Source organism: Schistocerca nitens, chromosome 10, assembly GCF_023898315.1.
Source record: "Schistocerca nitens isolate TAMUIC-IGC-003100 chromosome 10, iqSchNite1.1, whole genome shotgun sequence".
NCBI lineage: Eukaryota > Metazoa > Arthropoda > Insecta > Orthoptera > Acrididae > Schistocerca > Schistocerca nitens.
The window spans coordinates 196,601,336-196,618,561 of NC_064623.1; the positions used below are offsets into that span (position 1 = coordinate 196,601,336).

At 42.7% G+C, this 17,226-nt stretch overlaps 1 protein-coding gene across 1 annotated transcript in view; it reads left to right on the top strand.

Moving 5' to 3' along the window:
• LOC126210549 (sensory neuron membrane protein 1-like) overlaps positions 1-16,889 on the top strand; it is a 304,792-nt gene extending 287,903 nt beyond the window's left edge. The window contains exon 10 of the mRNA XM_049939802.1: positions 13,111-16,889. Coding sequence (XP_049795759.1) covers positions 13,111-13,356 — 246 coding nt within the window. The 3' untranslated portion in view covers positions 13,357-16,889. The remainder of the gene's footprint in view (positions 1-13,110) is intronic.
• The last annotated feature ends 337 nt before the right edge of the window (positions 16,890-17,226 follow it).

Here is a 17,226-nt window from a genome sequence, read left to right on the forward strand (position 1 = left end):
CCTTAGAATAGACGTCTTCCACCGATATTATTCAAAATATGCGTATGTATTCGCGAAACGTTAAAACAATCTTAACATGAACGTTTTCTGATGCTGCGACGCTGAGGAATGCCAGTGTAACCGTGTGCAAAAGACCATGGTTATCCAGTGTCAGTTAAATATGCCACGTACCACACCCACATGACTTTTATATTAACTAACTCTATAGGCGGACACCTATACCGAGAGAAAGATATGAATACACAGTTTATTGTTTGCTCAGGAATTTAAAAGGTGTGATCTGGACATAAAACTAAAAAATAAATATGGTTGAGGCTCTGAACGAAGACTTGGCAACACAGGAAGACTACACGTAATAAGTGTACAAAAGTTCAGATATCTGGCGGTCACTTTGATTGCAGTGGGTACAAGTCAAAAATATGTGCCCCATAAAGTTTGACTATGAAAATCCATAACAAGACGTAACTCAATGTGGAAAACGACAGGAAAAAATAAAGAAACATATAGTGGCCATTTGTGCATAATACTGTCTTCTATGGATCACAATTATGAGTTCTCAGCAACTGCATTCAGGAATAAACAGCCAAGGATGGAGAAATGCTGCACATGGACGTTACCGCACAAAATTAGGCTGATGAAAATTAAGGTAGAAATGTGAATTGAAAACATCTTTTGCGGTGCCAGACAAGAAAAGTAGTTACCATGGTAAGGACACATGAGGTTACTAGAGGAAAGGCTGTCGCAGATGCATAATTAATGGATACCTGTTAAGAGAAAGATATTTGGTAGAGCAAATAATACTCGTAGATACATATGACTTTTTTCAACATAGGAATCGCACAGCCCTACTGGGAGCACAGCCACATATGAAAAATAGAAGGAAAAACTTCAACAGCCAAGATCGCTATTTATAATTTATTTTTGATATCGGTTTCGGCTAATATAAACTATCACCGGATCTGATGCAAATACACCTCAATATCTCTCCATCATACGTACAATATTTCGAGTCAAGTCACAACACGTCACTCCAGGAGCGTGAAGAAAATGACACATCGGCATGTCAACAGCAAACCAAGATGAACATAAAATATCATGCATATTCCACCGACTGTACAAGCTCATAATCACATAATAGATAAAAGGAAGCTCAAGAAGATGGATTGATATGTTTCTGCAGAAGATCCAATGATGGCAGCTTAGATTTACATCTACATCTACATTTATACTCCGCAAGCCACCCAACGGTGTGTGGCGGAGGGCACTTTACGTGCCACTGTCATTACCTCCCTTTTCTGTTCCAGTCTCGTATGATTCGCGGGAAGAACGACTGTCTGAAAGCCTCCGTGCGCGCTCGAACCTCTCTAATTTTACATTCGTGATCTCCTCTGGAGGTATAAGTAGGGGGAAGCAATACATTCGATAACTCATCCAGAAAAGCACCCTCTCGAAACCTGGCGAGCAAGCTACACCGCGATGCAGAGCGCCTCTCTTGCAGAGTCTGCCACTTGAGTTTGCTAAACATCTCCGTAACGCTATCACGGTTACCAAATAATCCTGTGACGAAACGCGCCGCTCTTCTTTGGATCTTCTCTATCTCCTCCGTCAACCCGACCTGGTACGGATCCCACACTGATGAGCAATACTCAAGTATAGGTCGAACGAGGGTTTTGTAAGCCACCTCCTTTGTTGGTGGACTACATTTTCTAAGGACTCTCCCGATGAATCTCAACCTGGTACCCGCCTTACCAACAATTAATTTTATGTGATCATTCCACTTCAAATCGTTCCGCACGCATACTCCCAGATATTTCACAGAAGTAACTGCTACCAGTGTTTATTCCGCTATGATATAATCATACAATAAAGGATCCTTCTTTCTATGTATTCGCAATACATAACATTTATCTATGTTAAGGGTCAGTTGCTACTCCCTGCACCAAGTGCCTATCCGCTGCAGATATTCCTGCATTTCGCTACAATTCTCTAATGCTGCACCTTCTCTGTATACTACAGCATCATCCGCGAAAAGCCGCGTAGAATTTCCGACACTATCTAATAGGTCATTTATATATATTGTGAAAAGCAATGGTCCCATAACACTCCCCTGTGGCACGCCAGAGGTTACCTTAATGTCTGTAGACGTCTCTCCATTGATACCAACATGCTGTGTTCTGCTTGCTAAAAACTCTTCAATCCAGCCACACAGCCGGTCTGATATTCCGTAGGCTCTTACTTTGTTTATCAGGCGACAGTGCGGAACTGTATCGAACGCCTTCCGGAAGTCAAGAAAAATAGCATCTACCTGGGAGCCTGTATCTAATATTTTCTGGGTCTCATGAACAAATAACGCGAGTTGGGTCTCACACGATCGCTGTTTCCGGAATCCATGTTGATTCCTACAGAGTAGATTCTGGGTTTCCAAAAACGACATGATACGCGAGCAAAAAACATGTTCTAAAATTCTACAACAGATCGACGTCAGAGATATAGGTCTATAGTTTTGCGCATCTGCTCGACGACCATTCTTGAAGACTGGGACTACCTGTGCTCTTTTCCAATCATTTGGAACCTTCCGTTCCTCTAGAGACTTGCGGTACACGGCTGTTAGAGGGGGGGGCAAGTTCTTTCGCGTACTCTGTGTAGAATCGAACTGGTATCCCGTCAGGTCCAGTGGTCTTTCCTCTGTTGAGTGATTCCAGTTGCTTTTCTATTCCTTGGACACTTATTTCGATGTCAGCCATTTTTTCGTTTGTGCGAGGATTTAGAGAAGGAACTGTAGTGCGGTCTTCCTCTGTGAAACAGCTTTGGAAAAAGGTGTTTAGTATTTCAGCTTTACACGTGTCATCCTCTGTTTCAATGCCATCATCATCCCGGAGTATCTGGATATGCTGTTTCGAGCCGCTTACTGATTTAACATAAGACCAGAACTTCTTAGGATTTTCTGTCAAGTCGGTACATAGAATTTTACTTTCGAATTCACTGAACGCTTCACGCATAGCCCTCCTTACGCTAACTTTGACATCGTTTAGCTTCTGTTTGTCTGAGAGCTTTTGGCTGCGTTTAAACTTGGAGTGAAGCTCTCTTTGCTTTCGCAGTAGTTTCCTAACTTTGTTGTTGAACCACGGTGGGTTTTTCCCGTCCCTCACAGTTTTACTCGGCACGTACCTGTCTAAAACGCATTTTACGATTGCCTCGAACTTTTTCCATAAACACTCAACATTGTCAGTGTCGGAACAGAAATTTTCGATTTGATCTGTTAGGTAGTCTGAAATCTGCGTTCTATTACTCTTGCTAAACAGATAAACCTTCCTCCCTTTTTTTATATTCCTATTTACCGTAACGGGTCATCAAAAATCAATAACTGGTCATCAAAAATAAATTGTAATTAGCAATCGTTTTTCTTATATACTTCATGCTACTCTAGATCGCCGGCATACTTGAGTGATGTCAATCAAATATGATAGATGGAAGTCGTTCAAATTTGTTCAATCCCACTGAGATGCAGCGACCGTCAGAACCACGTAAGGTCGCACATCCCAGGAAAGGTAATCCCTAAGTACAACGGCACGGTCTGGGAAAAATGTGGGTCTTGAATTATCCTCCTGAACAGTCATCAGAAGCTAATGGCGACTCTAGTACTCCCCATACGAGGGTATCATCTTTGGCTACAGGTGCAGTCCGTTGTTCATCCTACCATCGGTATACAACAAACATACATTGTAATTCGTCAGTCCTCAGCGGCAGTGTGTTGACAACACAGTGAGAATGTGACGTCACCGCCTTTGGTCAGAAGACGACGGCTGTCTGGTAGAAATCTGTTTCGACTTCATGGAATGCTTAAGGGATAGTGCTGAGTAAATGTAAGAAACAAGAGGAAACATGACGAGGGACAATTTTTGACAATGACTAAAACAAAAAAGAAAACATACCAAATGATCGAGGATCAAGATTGGATTGCCAGACATAAATATGACTGTAATGAAGATGAAATGCTTCTGAGTGAGACACGTAGATGGTTCCTGACCAAAAAAAAGTGAGACACCCAGAAGACATGGTACAATTTCAAAGTAACTTGGTACACATATACACCATGGACGGGTATGTAAACGATTAGAGTTGCCATTCTCTGCACTGGTAGATGGCCACCAGGCTCAAATGGCTCTGAGCACTATGGGACTTAACATCTGAAGTGATCAGTCCCCTAGAACTTTTTTTTTTTTTTTTTTTTTGGTCATCAGTCTACTGACTGGTTTGATGCGGCCCGCCACGAATTCCTTTCCTGTACTAACCTCTTCATCTCAGAGTAGCACTTGCAACCTACGTCCTCAATTATTTGCTTGACGTATTCCAGTCTCTGTCTTCCTCTACAGTTTTTGCCCTCTACAGCTCCCTCTAGTACCATGGAAGTCATTCCCTCATGTCTTAGCAGATGTCCTATCATCCTGTCCTCCTTATCAGTGTTTTCCACATATTCCTTTCCTCTCCGATTCTGCGTAGAACCTCCTCATTCCTTACCTTATCAGTCCACCTAATTTTCAACATTCGTCTATAGCACCACATCTCAAATGCTTCGATTCTCTTCTGTTCCGGTTTTCCCACAGTCCATGTTTCACTACCATACAATGCAGTACTCCAGACGTACATCCTCAGAAATTTCTTCCTCAAATTAAGGCCGGTATTTGATATTAGTAGACTTCTCTTGGCCAGAAATGCCTTTTTTGCCATAGTGAGTCTGCTTTTGATGTCCTCCTTGCTCCGTCCGTCATTGGTTATTTTACTGCCTAGGTAGCAGAATTCCTTAACTTCATTGACTTCGTGACCATCAATCCCGATGTTAAGTTTCTCGCTGTTCTCGTTTCTACTACTTCTCATTACCTTCGTCTTTCTCCGATTTACTCTCAAACCATACTGTGTACTCATTAAACTGTTCATTCCGTTCAGCAGATCATTTAATTCTTCTTCACTTTCACTCAGGATAGCAATGTCATCAGCGAATCGTATCATTGATATCCTTTCACCTTGTATTTTAATTCCACTCCTGAACCTTTCTTTTATTTCCGTCATTGCTTCCTCGATGTACAGATTGAAGAGTAGGGGCGAAAGGCTACAGCCTTGTCTTACACCCTTCTTAATACGAGCACTTCGTTCTTGATCGTCCACTCTTATTATTCCCTCTTGGTTGTTGTACATATTGTATATGACCCGTCTCTCCCTATAGCTTACCGCTACTTTTTTCCAGAATCTCGAACAGCTTGCACCATTTTATATTGTCGAACGCTTTTTCCAGGTCGACAAATCCTATGAAAGTGTCTTGATTTTTCTTTAGCCTTGCTTCCATTATTAGCCGTAACGTCAGAATTGCCTCTCTCGTCCCTTTACTTTTCCTAAAGCCAAACTGATCGTCACCTAGCGCATTCTCAATTTTCTTTTCCATTCTTCTGTATATTATTCTTGTAAGCAGCTAGAACTTAGAACTACTTAAACCTAACCTAAGGACATCGCGCGGTTCAAGACTGAAGCGCCTAGAGCCGCTCGGCCGCACCGGCCGGCTGGCCACCAGGGTCCATTAGTGTTCCTCAGTGTTATCAGGTATGGTAGGACTTATAAGGGGAAAGAACAGCTTCGGATATTGGGTGATCACGGTGAAGGACCAGGAGGTGCTGCGCAGTCACTTGATACGGCGTTATCAGCATCTGACTGAGTGAGAAACGGGCATCATTGTGGGTCTCCTGGTGAAATTGTGCGATATCCAGATTTTTGGAACCTTTTGATAGGACAGTGGTCCCATGTTGGACTGCTTTAGAACGTGAGGTCAGGGATACTGGTCGTGAAGGTTCTGGTCGACCATGTCTGACCGATACAATCGAGGATGGTTGTATTGTGCACCACATACGTCATACGTCCTCCACATCTGCGACTGCCAGCTGAAGACAAGTAATGAACACACTGTAACGTTCTGTCTGAACCCTGATCACTGGTTGGAGCTCAGCAGCAGCCAGACTAGCGAATAACTTTCCCACGTGTAGGCTCTCATTAACACAGCAACAGAAAATACTATGTAACTCTTCAGGCTTTCCCGGCGATCTAATGACATCTTGGGTTGTCGGGTGTTCTGCCGGATATCAGCGTCGTACTTGCACGATATTTCGGTCACGTAGCTCGTGGCCTTCATCAGGTGCGACCTGAGACTGCTCCTCGAGTGGACCTGGTCCAGTATTTATGCCTATGGCCTTCCCTCTCCACCAACGGCTGCAGGCGCTTCCTCTGTGGTCCGCGCCCATTCCCTGCGACCTGCTGGAGCGTTGCTGCTCCGTTTTCCGTCCGCTGCGGTTCTAGGTGTTCCCTCTGGATGGATGAAGTTCAAAAAATTTTATGTTCGCACAGAGACATTACCATTCACTCAATATGAGGACCATGTGTTGCTCCAGAAACATTGTGTTGCTCGAGAAACATCGAAACAATAGTCCGTTTCATTCTCCACACGAATCAACAGGTCTCTGTTCACGGAATCGACAGCTTCGACAGTTGGATTTCTCAGAACTTGATGAGTAGCTGCCACAGATGGTATAAAGACTCTGCCTTTTATATATCCCCTCAGAAAAAAAATCGCAAGGTGTGAGGCCTGGTAACCTGAGAGGCCAAAAACAATGAACAATGTCCACATCTTCCAATCCAACGTTGTGGGATGGTGTTGCTAAGGTTACTAAACACAGCCTTCCGAAATGCCTTCACAAAAGAAGACGAAGCGGCTCGTAGTGAAACAGCTTGCTTATGGAATATCGTCTCAGTTATGTGACTGGATCTGTGATTTCCTATCAGAGAGGTCACAGTTCGTAGTAACTGACGAATCGATAACAGCTACCAACATGAGGAACGTAGAAGTAAATATCCTCGGAGTAGTGAAGCAACTTAAATCACTTAATAAAAGCAAGTCTTCTGGTCCAGGCTGTATAACAATTAGGTTCCTTTCGGAGTATGCTGATGCATTAGCTCCATACTAAACAATCATATTCAACGCAGCTGAGTCAAAACTTTGGACCCTCTTCCGTCCAGTGACATGCGCAGTACGTTTCTATCTTGTCCAGTTTGTCTGTAATAAACAGTCGAATCTATCTATCTATCTTCTCAGCGATCACAGGCCCTGTAGACCACGCGCTGCATCAGCGATCTCCTTCCACCGCCTTCTATCTCTCGCAGCCTCTCTCCACCCTGCGGAAATTCCTAATGCTGCAATGTCCTTCTCTATCTCATCTTTCCACCTTGTAGGAGGTCGGCCCAATGATCTTGTTGCCTGGAGAGTGCCTTCAAATGCTTTCTTGGTGATTCTGTTGTTTTCCATTCTGGCCACATGTCCAGCCCATTGCAGTCTCCTACTTTTTAATTTCTGGATGATAGTGGGTTGTGGGTTGTTCTTTCGAATTCTCCGTGCGCCATTCTCCAACACAGGTCCACAGATTTTTCTCATTACTTTTCTTTCGAAAACATTCAGTTTTTCTCTTTCATTCTTTGTACGCGTCCAGATTTCTGAACCGTATAGTACTATGGGGCAGACAAAAGTGTTGTATATCTTCATCTTTGTGGTGATTGACAAATCTTTACTTTTGAGTGGGTTGCTTAGTAAGTACAGACATCTTGACCCAGAAGCTATTCTTTCATGGATATAATTGTTATGATATTTTAACTGTTGAAACGTGAGCAAAGGTATTTAAACTGGAGAACTTTTCTGAATTTAGAATGTTGGTCAGTTTAAATGCTTTCCCATATTTTTAAATCGCCCTGTATTGCGATGTTTTATCGATACCTGTAAGTAGGAATTTTTAGGCTGTCCTGCTTAAAATACTTTTGTTAGTCATCCAAACGTAAATATTCCGTATTTCTGACGTGTCCTTTTGCAGACAGTAATTCAGAACGGCCTGTATGACCGAAATTGTACAGCGGCACGAACCGTAATAAATACAAGGGTTTCCAATAAGTAAAGCAACACTTTTTTTCTGAAAGTAGGTTCGTTTTATTCAAGATTCCAGTACACCATATTCTTTTGCCTACAAAGCCCCGTTTTTCAGCATAATCTCTGTTCATAGCAACGGCTTTATGCTAACTTCTCGCTGCTTCAAAGATTTCCCCATCATCCCCTTACTGCTTCCCAGGCAGTGCCTCCTTAATTGGGTCAAAGAGATAGAAGCCAGAAGCCGCGAGATCCAGGTTCTGCGATGTATGAGGAACAGCAGTCCAGTGAAGTTTTTTAGGCTCCTATCGGATGCACAGACTTGAGTGAGACCTTGTGTTGTCACCGAGAAGAAGCAGCTCGTTTACATGTAGCATCGAACATGCCAAATCTTTTCTTCAATTTCCTGAGGGTAACACAGTACTCTTTAGAGTTGATCGTTACACCATGTTGGAGGACATCAGACAGAATAACCCGTCCATAGTCCCAGAAGACTGTCGCCAAGATACTGCTTTCAAATTTTCCTTCGGATAACTGGTGCTGTGGTATGGGAACGAAGTTTTTCGCGACGGCACTTATATATAAAACATTCTCATAGGTCTCATAGGTCTCATGGGAACATTATCCTTGTGGATCTTGTCAGTGCAATTGGTTCGCCTACTTATAAGCTGGCCGGCCGAAGTGGCCGTGCGGTTAAAGGCGCTGCAGTCTGGAACCGCAAGACCGCTACGATCGCAGGTTCGAATCCTGCCTCGGGCATGGATGTTTGTGATGTCCTTAGGTTAGTTAGGTTTAACTAGTTCTAAGTTCTAGGGGACTAATAACCTCAGCAGTTGAGTCCCATAGTGCTCAGAGCCATTTGAACCATTTTGAACTTATAAGGTGGCCAAATACCCAACAAAGTTGATGACTCCTATAGTCGGCGGTGTGAGCATCACATCAAAAACTCCCAGATGTTCATTGAGAAAATCAAAGAGATTAGAGTTGGTCGAAATGACAGTTTAGTCAGCCTGGATGTGGTATCGCTGTTCACAAAAAGTTCCTATGGATAACACTTTGAAAATGTTGGCGGATCTTTTTCCTCCTGAAACTATAAAGTTGTTCCGGCACATGATGACAACCACCTACTTCTTGTATGGTAATAAATTTTATGAAATGACAGACGGTATGGCGATGGGCTCTCCGTTGTCTCTATCACTAACTAATATTTTTATGGAGAATTTTGAAGAACGTGCATTAAATTCAGCTCCTCTCCGTCCATCCTTATTTTATCGTTACGTTGACGATACATTTATGATCTGGCCACACGGCGCAGAAGCTCTCGAACAATTCCTGAAACACATGAACAGCATACCTTCGAACATCCAGTTCACTGTCGAGATGGAGAAGGAAGGGAGACTGCCTTTGTTAGACGTTTTAGTGCAGCGACAGGCGGACGGGCCACTATGTATACCGTAAGCCGACGCATGCCGAATTATACCTGAATGCACAGAGTTTCCATCATCCTGCTCAGAAGAGAGCCGTTTTGAACACGTTGGTATATAGAGCCAAAACTGTTTATGACGAGGACCACTTAAGGTCCGAGGTTAACCATCTGAAGAACGTGTTCCGAAAGAATGGCTGTGGTGCACGCGATATAAAGGCAGCGTTCTCCAAAAGAAGGAAACGTGAAAATGCTGCAACCTCACAGGATGAAACACCGATTGCGGTTCTTCCTTTTTGTGGCGCGATTTCCAGCAAAATAGGAAGAGTCCTGCGTAGACGTGGTATAAGACCGATTTTTCGTCCTCCTAAGAAAACTAAGGAGATGATGCGCCCTGTTAAGGACAATCTCGGCCTCAGGGTTCAAAAAAAATGGTTCAAATGGCTCTGAGCACTATGGGACTCAACTGCTGAGGTCATAAGTCCCCTAGAACTTAGAACTACTTAAACCTAACTAACCTAAGGACAACACACACATCCATGCCCGGAACCTGCGACCGTTGCGGTCGTGCGGTTCCAGACTGTAGCGCCAGAACCGCTCGGCCACCAGCGGCCGGCGGCCTCAGGGTCCTTGGAGTTTATAATATACCCTGTGAGTGTGGAAGCAATTATATAGGTCAGACGATTCGTACCGTTTCCAACCGCTGTCCAGAACACCAACGCCATATTAAAAATAGAGAACTGGAGAAATCGGCAATTGCGGAACACAGCCTCACGAACAAACATAAAATGTTGTTCGATGAAACTAAAATTCTTTCCCATGCCTCCACGTACTGGGATTCTGTTATTATGGAGGCTGTTGAAATAACAATGAGCCAAAAGAACTTTAACCGCGATAGCGGGTACCATCTGAGCTGTGCGTGGAAACGAGCGCTTGATGCAGAGAAGCAGCAGAGACTTTCCTTCCAAGGTTTACGTTCAAACGGAAGCGGTGGCGCCACCGGCGCACACAGTGACACCGTCTGAGACAGCAGTACGTAATCGCCGACCAATCATAAGCCGACCAATCGGAAGCCGTCTTCGGGCTATATAGAGGCTACCGCAGCAGCAGTGAAGACAGCTCCCGACGATGACGATGGAGGTAATCGTCGAAAGCTCGAGATTTTATCTAGAACTGACACGGCAAGAATACCGAGAATGTTTTATATGGTGCTGTGGTGCACTTTTCATTTCAGGTTCTGAGTGATTGTCCCATGTTCTATCGTCAGTGTGACATTGTTCGACTAAAAATTACCGCCATCAGCATCGTAACGCATAGTTTTCTATTAGGCAGCGAGGAACCCAGTGGCTCTCACCTTTGAGTACCCCATCTGGTGGATGAGTCTGTCAGGACTATCAACAGAGACCTGCAGTCGTGCAGCGAAATGTTTGGTTGTGATCTGTCGATCACCTCGACTGAGAGTGTCCACACGTTCCACCATTGCAGGAGTAACACCTGTTGCAACGGGCAGGCACAGGCATGCGCAACTTCGTTGTGATTACGACTGACGCCTCGCCAACGACTCACCGTGCTTTTGTTCGCTGCCAGGTCTCCGTAGACATCCTGCGAGCTCCTATGAATATCTGCGATTCTCTTGTTTTCAGCGAAAAGAAACTCAATGAGATCTCTCTGTTTGGAACGCACCTCCAATACAGACTTGAAAATTCCGTATAGTGCTGCCACCTGTTGGAAATTTATGAAACGGCAGCGGATCAGCCGAGAAATTTTTCATGATGTCCCACATAAACACCGCATATATTCAACCAAAATTGGCCGAAAAAATGTGTTGCATTACTTATAGAACACCCCTCGCACATGTTAATTAAGCAAGAGTCGAGATGGAACTATCTGAAGTGCCCCGTTAAACCCGCACGACAGGACAGGTAGTTTAAGTTGTGGAAAGGGGCCAAAATAAGCGGCTGACAGTTACACTCGAACATACAAGCTTTTGTGAAACTTTCTGGCAGATTAAAACTGTGTGCCGGACCGAGACTCGAACTCGGGACCTTTGCCTTTCGCCGGAAAGTGTCCCGATTTCGAGTCTCGGTCCGGCACACAGTTTTAATCTGCCAGAAAGTCTCATATCAGCGCACACTCCGGTGCAGAGTGATAATCTCATTCTGGATACAAGCTTTTATTTGATCAAGAGCCAAGAATTAAAAAAAAAATACAGCTTTAGTTTTGGAACTTAATTACCGGCTCAATGCGCCGTACAATCTCATGCCTTAAGGGCAAGACCACTTTAGTTTAAAAACGGCTGAAAGCCAATAACTTAAAGCTCAACCAAAATCAGAAATTTAAAATCCAAAGCCTTATCTTAAGATAGTTCCTTAATTAGGCTGAAGGCCCAAAGAATGTGACACTTCAAGAGCAAACAAATTCAAAATCGGCTGAAGGCCCAACACTTAATTTTAAAAATGCCAAAGGCTTTACGTAAAACAGTTCTTAAATTCGGCTGAAGGCCGAAACCATCTGACGCCTTAAAGGCTAAACAACCGTAATCTAAAAATCGGCTAGAAGCTATACAAGTACAAACAACAAGAACAAACAAGAAAAGGCAGTACATCCAAGGGCGCACAGAAGTTCCGAGGGTCGGCCTGGAATTCAAACACTAACGCTAGCTTAGCTGAGACAGGCAGTCGGCCCAACCATTCTCGACCTGGCGACAACCCAACCGACAGACAATCAATGGACCAACTCACAAGATAACCTTCGCATCACCCAACCAGCACACAACAGGAACAACATAGAAACCATTGGCGCCCAGAGCCAATTATACATTGAGCTGTCAAACTACACACCGTGCTGGACAGTGAAACCACGGTGAGGAAAATACACTGCCTGAATTTACGACAACGGCCAGGGCAGGTAACCGGAACGTTAACGGTCACAAGGCAGAAGATTCTGCTGGTGCACTTCAGTTCAGGTAAACTCCACCGGAAAACACACGTTGTTGCTCGCGGGAATATCCCAACAGCCGACAACGAACTCCAAACGACACAATGTGAACAGTCGTGACTTGCTGGTAGATTAAGTCAAAACTCAACTCTCATGTCCAGGATCGGTGAGCCACGAACCTCATAGCAATGGGAACAGCACCACGCACTCCAACACCGCATAAAGGCCGCCAGCAGGCCCGACCAGACTATGCGCAGTGGAGATTTCCTCGCTGCTCCACGCCAACCGACGAACTGCCCACACACAGCCCAGCCGGAAACTATAAGCGCCAGACCAAACATAGTCGAAGGTCTGAATATCGATACACACTGCTGCTGCCACCCATGGAAAGAGAGGATAACAGCATAATCGTGATAACTACGGGTGACTAAACACTGAATAGCAACGAAGGTTTAATCCAACGCATAGCATGAGCCAGCCTCGGCTCACTATCGTTTTACTGAGGAAATGTTTTGCAGCAGCCATGGAATCATGACGCTGACATTGTGAAAAGAGTGTACAGCTGCGGAGATAGTACTTTGAAAAACGGCATAAGTTTTAACTTTTTTATTTGCCTATTTTGTGAAATGTAAAAATTGAGGCTTCAGAAAGTGAACCTCCTACATGATTTTTTTCTGAATCTGGTCTATGTGGGTAACATTATCGTTGAAGACTTTTGGTCTGTGTTATGGATTTGTTTCATTTGCCGTATAACTACATGTTAGCAGTCCCCAGTGTTCATGAAGTGTTTCCTTTTCCGTAGGGCCTCGCACTGGAGGAGAAGTACGTATCGACACTGCGCATGTTGTTCCGCATGCAGGGCATCATGTCTGGCGTCAAGTGGACACTGATGGCGGTTGGTATGGGGATGGCTGGCGCAGGGGGCTACCTGCACTTCAAGCGGCGCAAGGAGCTGGTCGTGGGGCCCGCCGAGCCCAAGAAGGTCGTCGCTGGACACGACACTACGGGCCACCCCATCAGGCTGGAGAGCTCCCACTCCAGATACTAGTCCTGGACACTCCAGGCCATCCCACTGGGCGTGACAGCTCCCACTACACTGACTTGGAAGGTCGCAGGTGGACTTACCGACTCCCCAGGCCGTCCCCTCTGATTCTATACTAGCGAGACAGCACCAGAAGCTGATGGACCTGGTGGCTCTTAAGGGCAGCCTGATTCTACCATCTTCAGGATCCTGCTGTGGGGCTGTAGTTGTAGAAACTAATGTTCCTTTTCCTAGGCTGATGAATTCTGTGCACCACATTGGGCAATGCTCCCAACACCTTCGGCCATCACCATGCACCACATAGCGAATCAGGCCACAACACTCAAGCTGTTTGCAACTTGCAGTAGCAAGGGTTATCGCTACGTGGCTCTGATTCAACGGCATAACTCCAACATATATCGCTTTGCTTGTAGTGATTTATCAGCATAAATTACTGCAGTTTTGTCTTGAGATTTATTAACTTCTACATAAACGACTGATACGGTCAACATCGTTAATCTATATATACAAGTGTCTGTATGTAAAGTATACTGTTGTTAACCGTAAGCAAGTCTGAAACAGTTTATATCTCGATATGGGGTCTTTAACTTTCTTATCTACCGAGATATTGAAGCAACTGCTGCTCTTATAACCTCGCTATGTACTTTCCTGTCCTCATACTTTCTGTGCCATTTGGTACGTTGTAAACCTTGCAGTCGTCCTCAATATGTATCACAAAAAAATTTAGTAATGTTGTTACTGCTGTAATTCATGATTGGTTCTTCTTGCGGTCGCCCACTGGAAGATGTTATTACCTGGTCCTCAGCGAACACAGCAGCGAACATTTGTGACGGTACGGTTTGTGTATATGAATGCTATTTTTCTGTATGCATTGCTGAAACACGTCAAGTGACGTAAGAACTCACAGTATCGTTGTCACAGCCTAATCCTGTTTCCATCTTTAACCGTTGGTTTCTTCAATGGTTGTGCCTTAGTTACTGGACGCGCTTTTAATTATAGTTGTTAAATATAAAGGCATGACATTTTGTCTAGAATTATTCATAACTTTTCTCGTCTACGCACTGTTAAACGCTTTAGGGACATTTATAAACAGAAGAGCCTCACTTTGATATTCTCGATGTTTTTCCATTATTTGTCGAAGACAAAATATGTTATTGTTGTGTACGATATGCAGAGCCCAATTTTCTCTTACATCAGAATTGTTTCTGCTATTTTATATAATATCTGTAAAATTTTTCTTAAAGGCTGTGTTCAGCAGTGAAACGCATTTGGAACTTTCTATATTTCCAATTTAGTTTTCTAAAAATAGCTACAATAAGGACTAGTCAATACTCCCGTGGTACTTTATTTTTGTTCAATCTCTCTTAAATAGGTGTAAAACAGTTTACAGTTCATGAAATGCATATTCAATTACTTCTATATTTGTTCTAAATTTTCTGCACCTTTTCTATTTTCGATGTGTTTTTCTGCCTACTGTAGCTCTTTTATGTGTATCAAATCTTTGTACTAGTTTCCATTCATTTTCTTCCAACAGGCCTAAAGTACTGTCGTTGACTTTTCTCTGTAATTTTGATTAGTAATCTAGCTGTTCGTCGTAGGCTAATATATTTTTCTCTAGTCATTGTCTGTATTATTCAAATGTTACATCATTTTCTGAGCAAAGGCCGGCCTCCAACTCTAGTTATACACACATTCTAGGTTTCTTGATTTGTTTATCTACTCTTAGCTTTATCTCCTCGTGCCAAGTGAATTCCACCCTACCTTTCTTCTTTCCCTTGACACTATCTAATACCCCTCTTTGTTGTTTGTAGACAGATTTTATAACCGTCTGCGATAATCTTGTATCTTGCTGTCGAACAATTCGGTTCTTTCTTTATTTCAGAATCTTAACCTTCTTTGATTCCTTTCCTCAGTCACCACTCAAGCGAACCAAAGGTTATTATTCCATAACTCTTTTTACGTGTACATCTTTTCTTAAACAATAATTTAAAGGAGAAACCTACGCTAAAATTTTGCAAAACTGGCAGTATCAGTAGTCAAATACGATGGGCCTTACAAGCACGGAAATACAGTTTCTTCGATCGATTGCAGGTGTAACAAGGAGAGACCAAAGATGTAACAAAACATCAGTAGCTCAACACTTAAGCATTGAATGACAAAGTCATGACGTATTGCCAAAAATTCGTATCTCAAATGAGACGGGTGAATAAAGCATGTTATTGAAGACCATAGTTCAAAAATGAACCTGGTCACTTCTGCAGAGTCGGTAATACAGGAAGATCATCAATGAACGAAATGTAAGTTTGCAACAAGCGACAGACACATACTTAAGAAGACCGTTACTTTGTTGCTTCTGTTATTGTTGTTGTTGATGATGATGATGATAAATTGTCAACGACATACGTAGAAAAGTGACGAAATTATCTCCTCGTTTGACAATTTAATTTCAAAAAGTCTCTAATTTCTGTCGAGCATTTATGAGTATGATAAAGTTTTTGACAGCATTCGAGGGCCGTTAAAGACACAGGTATATTGATACGGAGTTCGTCATCATTTAGTGTCACTAAACGAAGTGATAAGTATGTGTATCCGTTCCATTATGCGACTAATTGATAACGAGGATATAGTTGCGCTGTGAGAACAATTTTTAGTTCTATGTCTGAAACATCTGCAGCTTCTTTCCACAGTAGGTTTTACTGCAGACTATAACAACCTTCATATAATAGTACCCCTCTTTTCATTGCCTTTCGGATTCCCGTTGAAAGATGGGTACCTCTGCTGTGGACAGATCCAAAGTTGCTTCATTATCTCGGTAAATAGATAAAAATACAGCTATTAACTATATAGCAAAATACTTACCCTTTTATATCTATCATTTGTTGAAAATTTCGATTCGAAACATTAAACCAATTTACAAAACTTAAGGATAACTCCACTACATGTGTACTGTAAGTAAAGGACTGTAAATCTTGTGAGTGTAATTTAACGGACATCTATAACTTGATTACGTTAAAGACGAAAGAAAGTATTCCACGCTGTAATCAATAATCGGCCACGTACATATTTCACGATTTCAACTACGAGGGAGCCATTTATCTATTTGCAGTTAATAATTATTTTGTCCTTTATTCTTGTAGCAGTAGATCAGTAGGAAAGTAATTACCAGCTCTGGTGAGTCAGTGCAGTAAGGAAGATTCCGATAACACACCCAGTTATTGATTTCACAATCTTCGATTTCCCATTTATCATTCGCAAGTTGCAAGTAGATGGATCTCGCTTCAAACTAGTTCGTATAAGATTTAAATGTAGTGAAACAAAGAAGTACCTGCCTATGTGATTTCTTGTAGTCGATCTAAAAGCTTTGGAAATTATCTCTGTGCTAAACGCAATGGTGCTTGAATATCGTAGATCCTTGTTTGTACTAGTTTTTGGAACATATTCTTAACTATTTTTCTATAGTAACCGTAGGGAAATAATTGGAAATATTTATTTTTCTTTTGCTCTCTTTCTCTACAGTTTTTTTGAAATAGTATTATGTACATACGTATAGAAAACTGTTATTAAAATTTTATTGTAATAAAGATTTTAATTCGTCGTTTTCAACTGTTGTCTCATTACATTAGTAACGAGAAATGGCGTCATTTGACCTGATTATTCATACCAGTCTAGTAGTAAAGTTGAATATTGCATACAGACAACACAAAGAAAGACGTAGTGTGTTAAAAAAAAAAGTGACATGAATTTTATACTTCGCGTGTTGTATTTGTTCGATTCGAGTGATTGTTTCGACGGTAAACATCTCTGAATATTATCCGTGCAGTGTTATCTATGTAAGATATTTAGTCTGTAATCGGTTGTCAAGAAGGTTACATACGC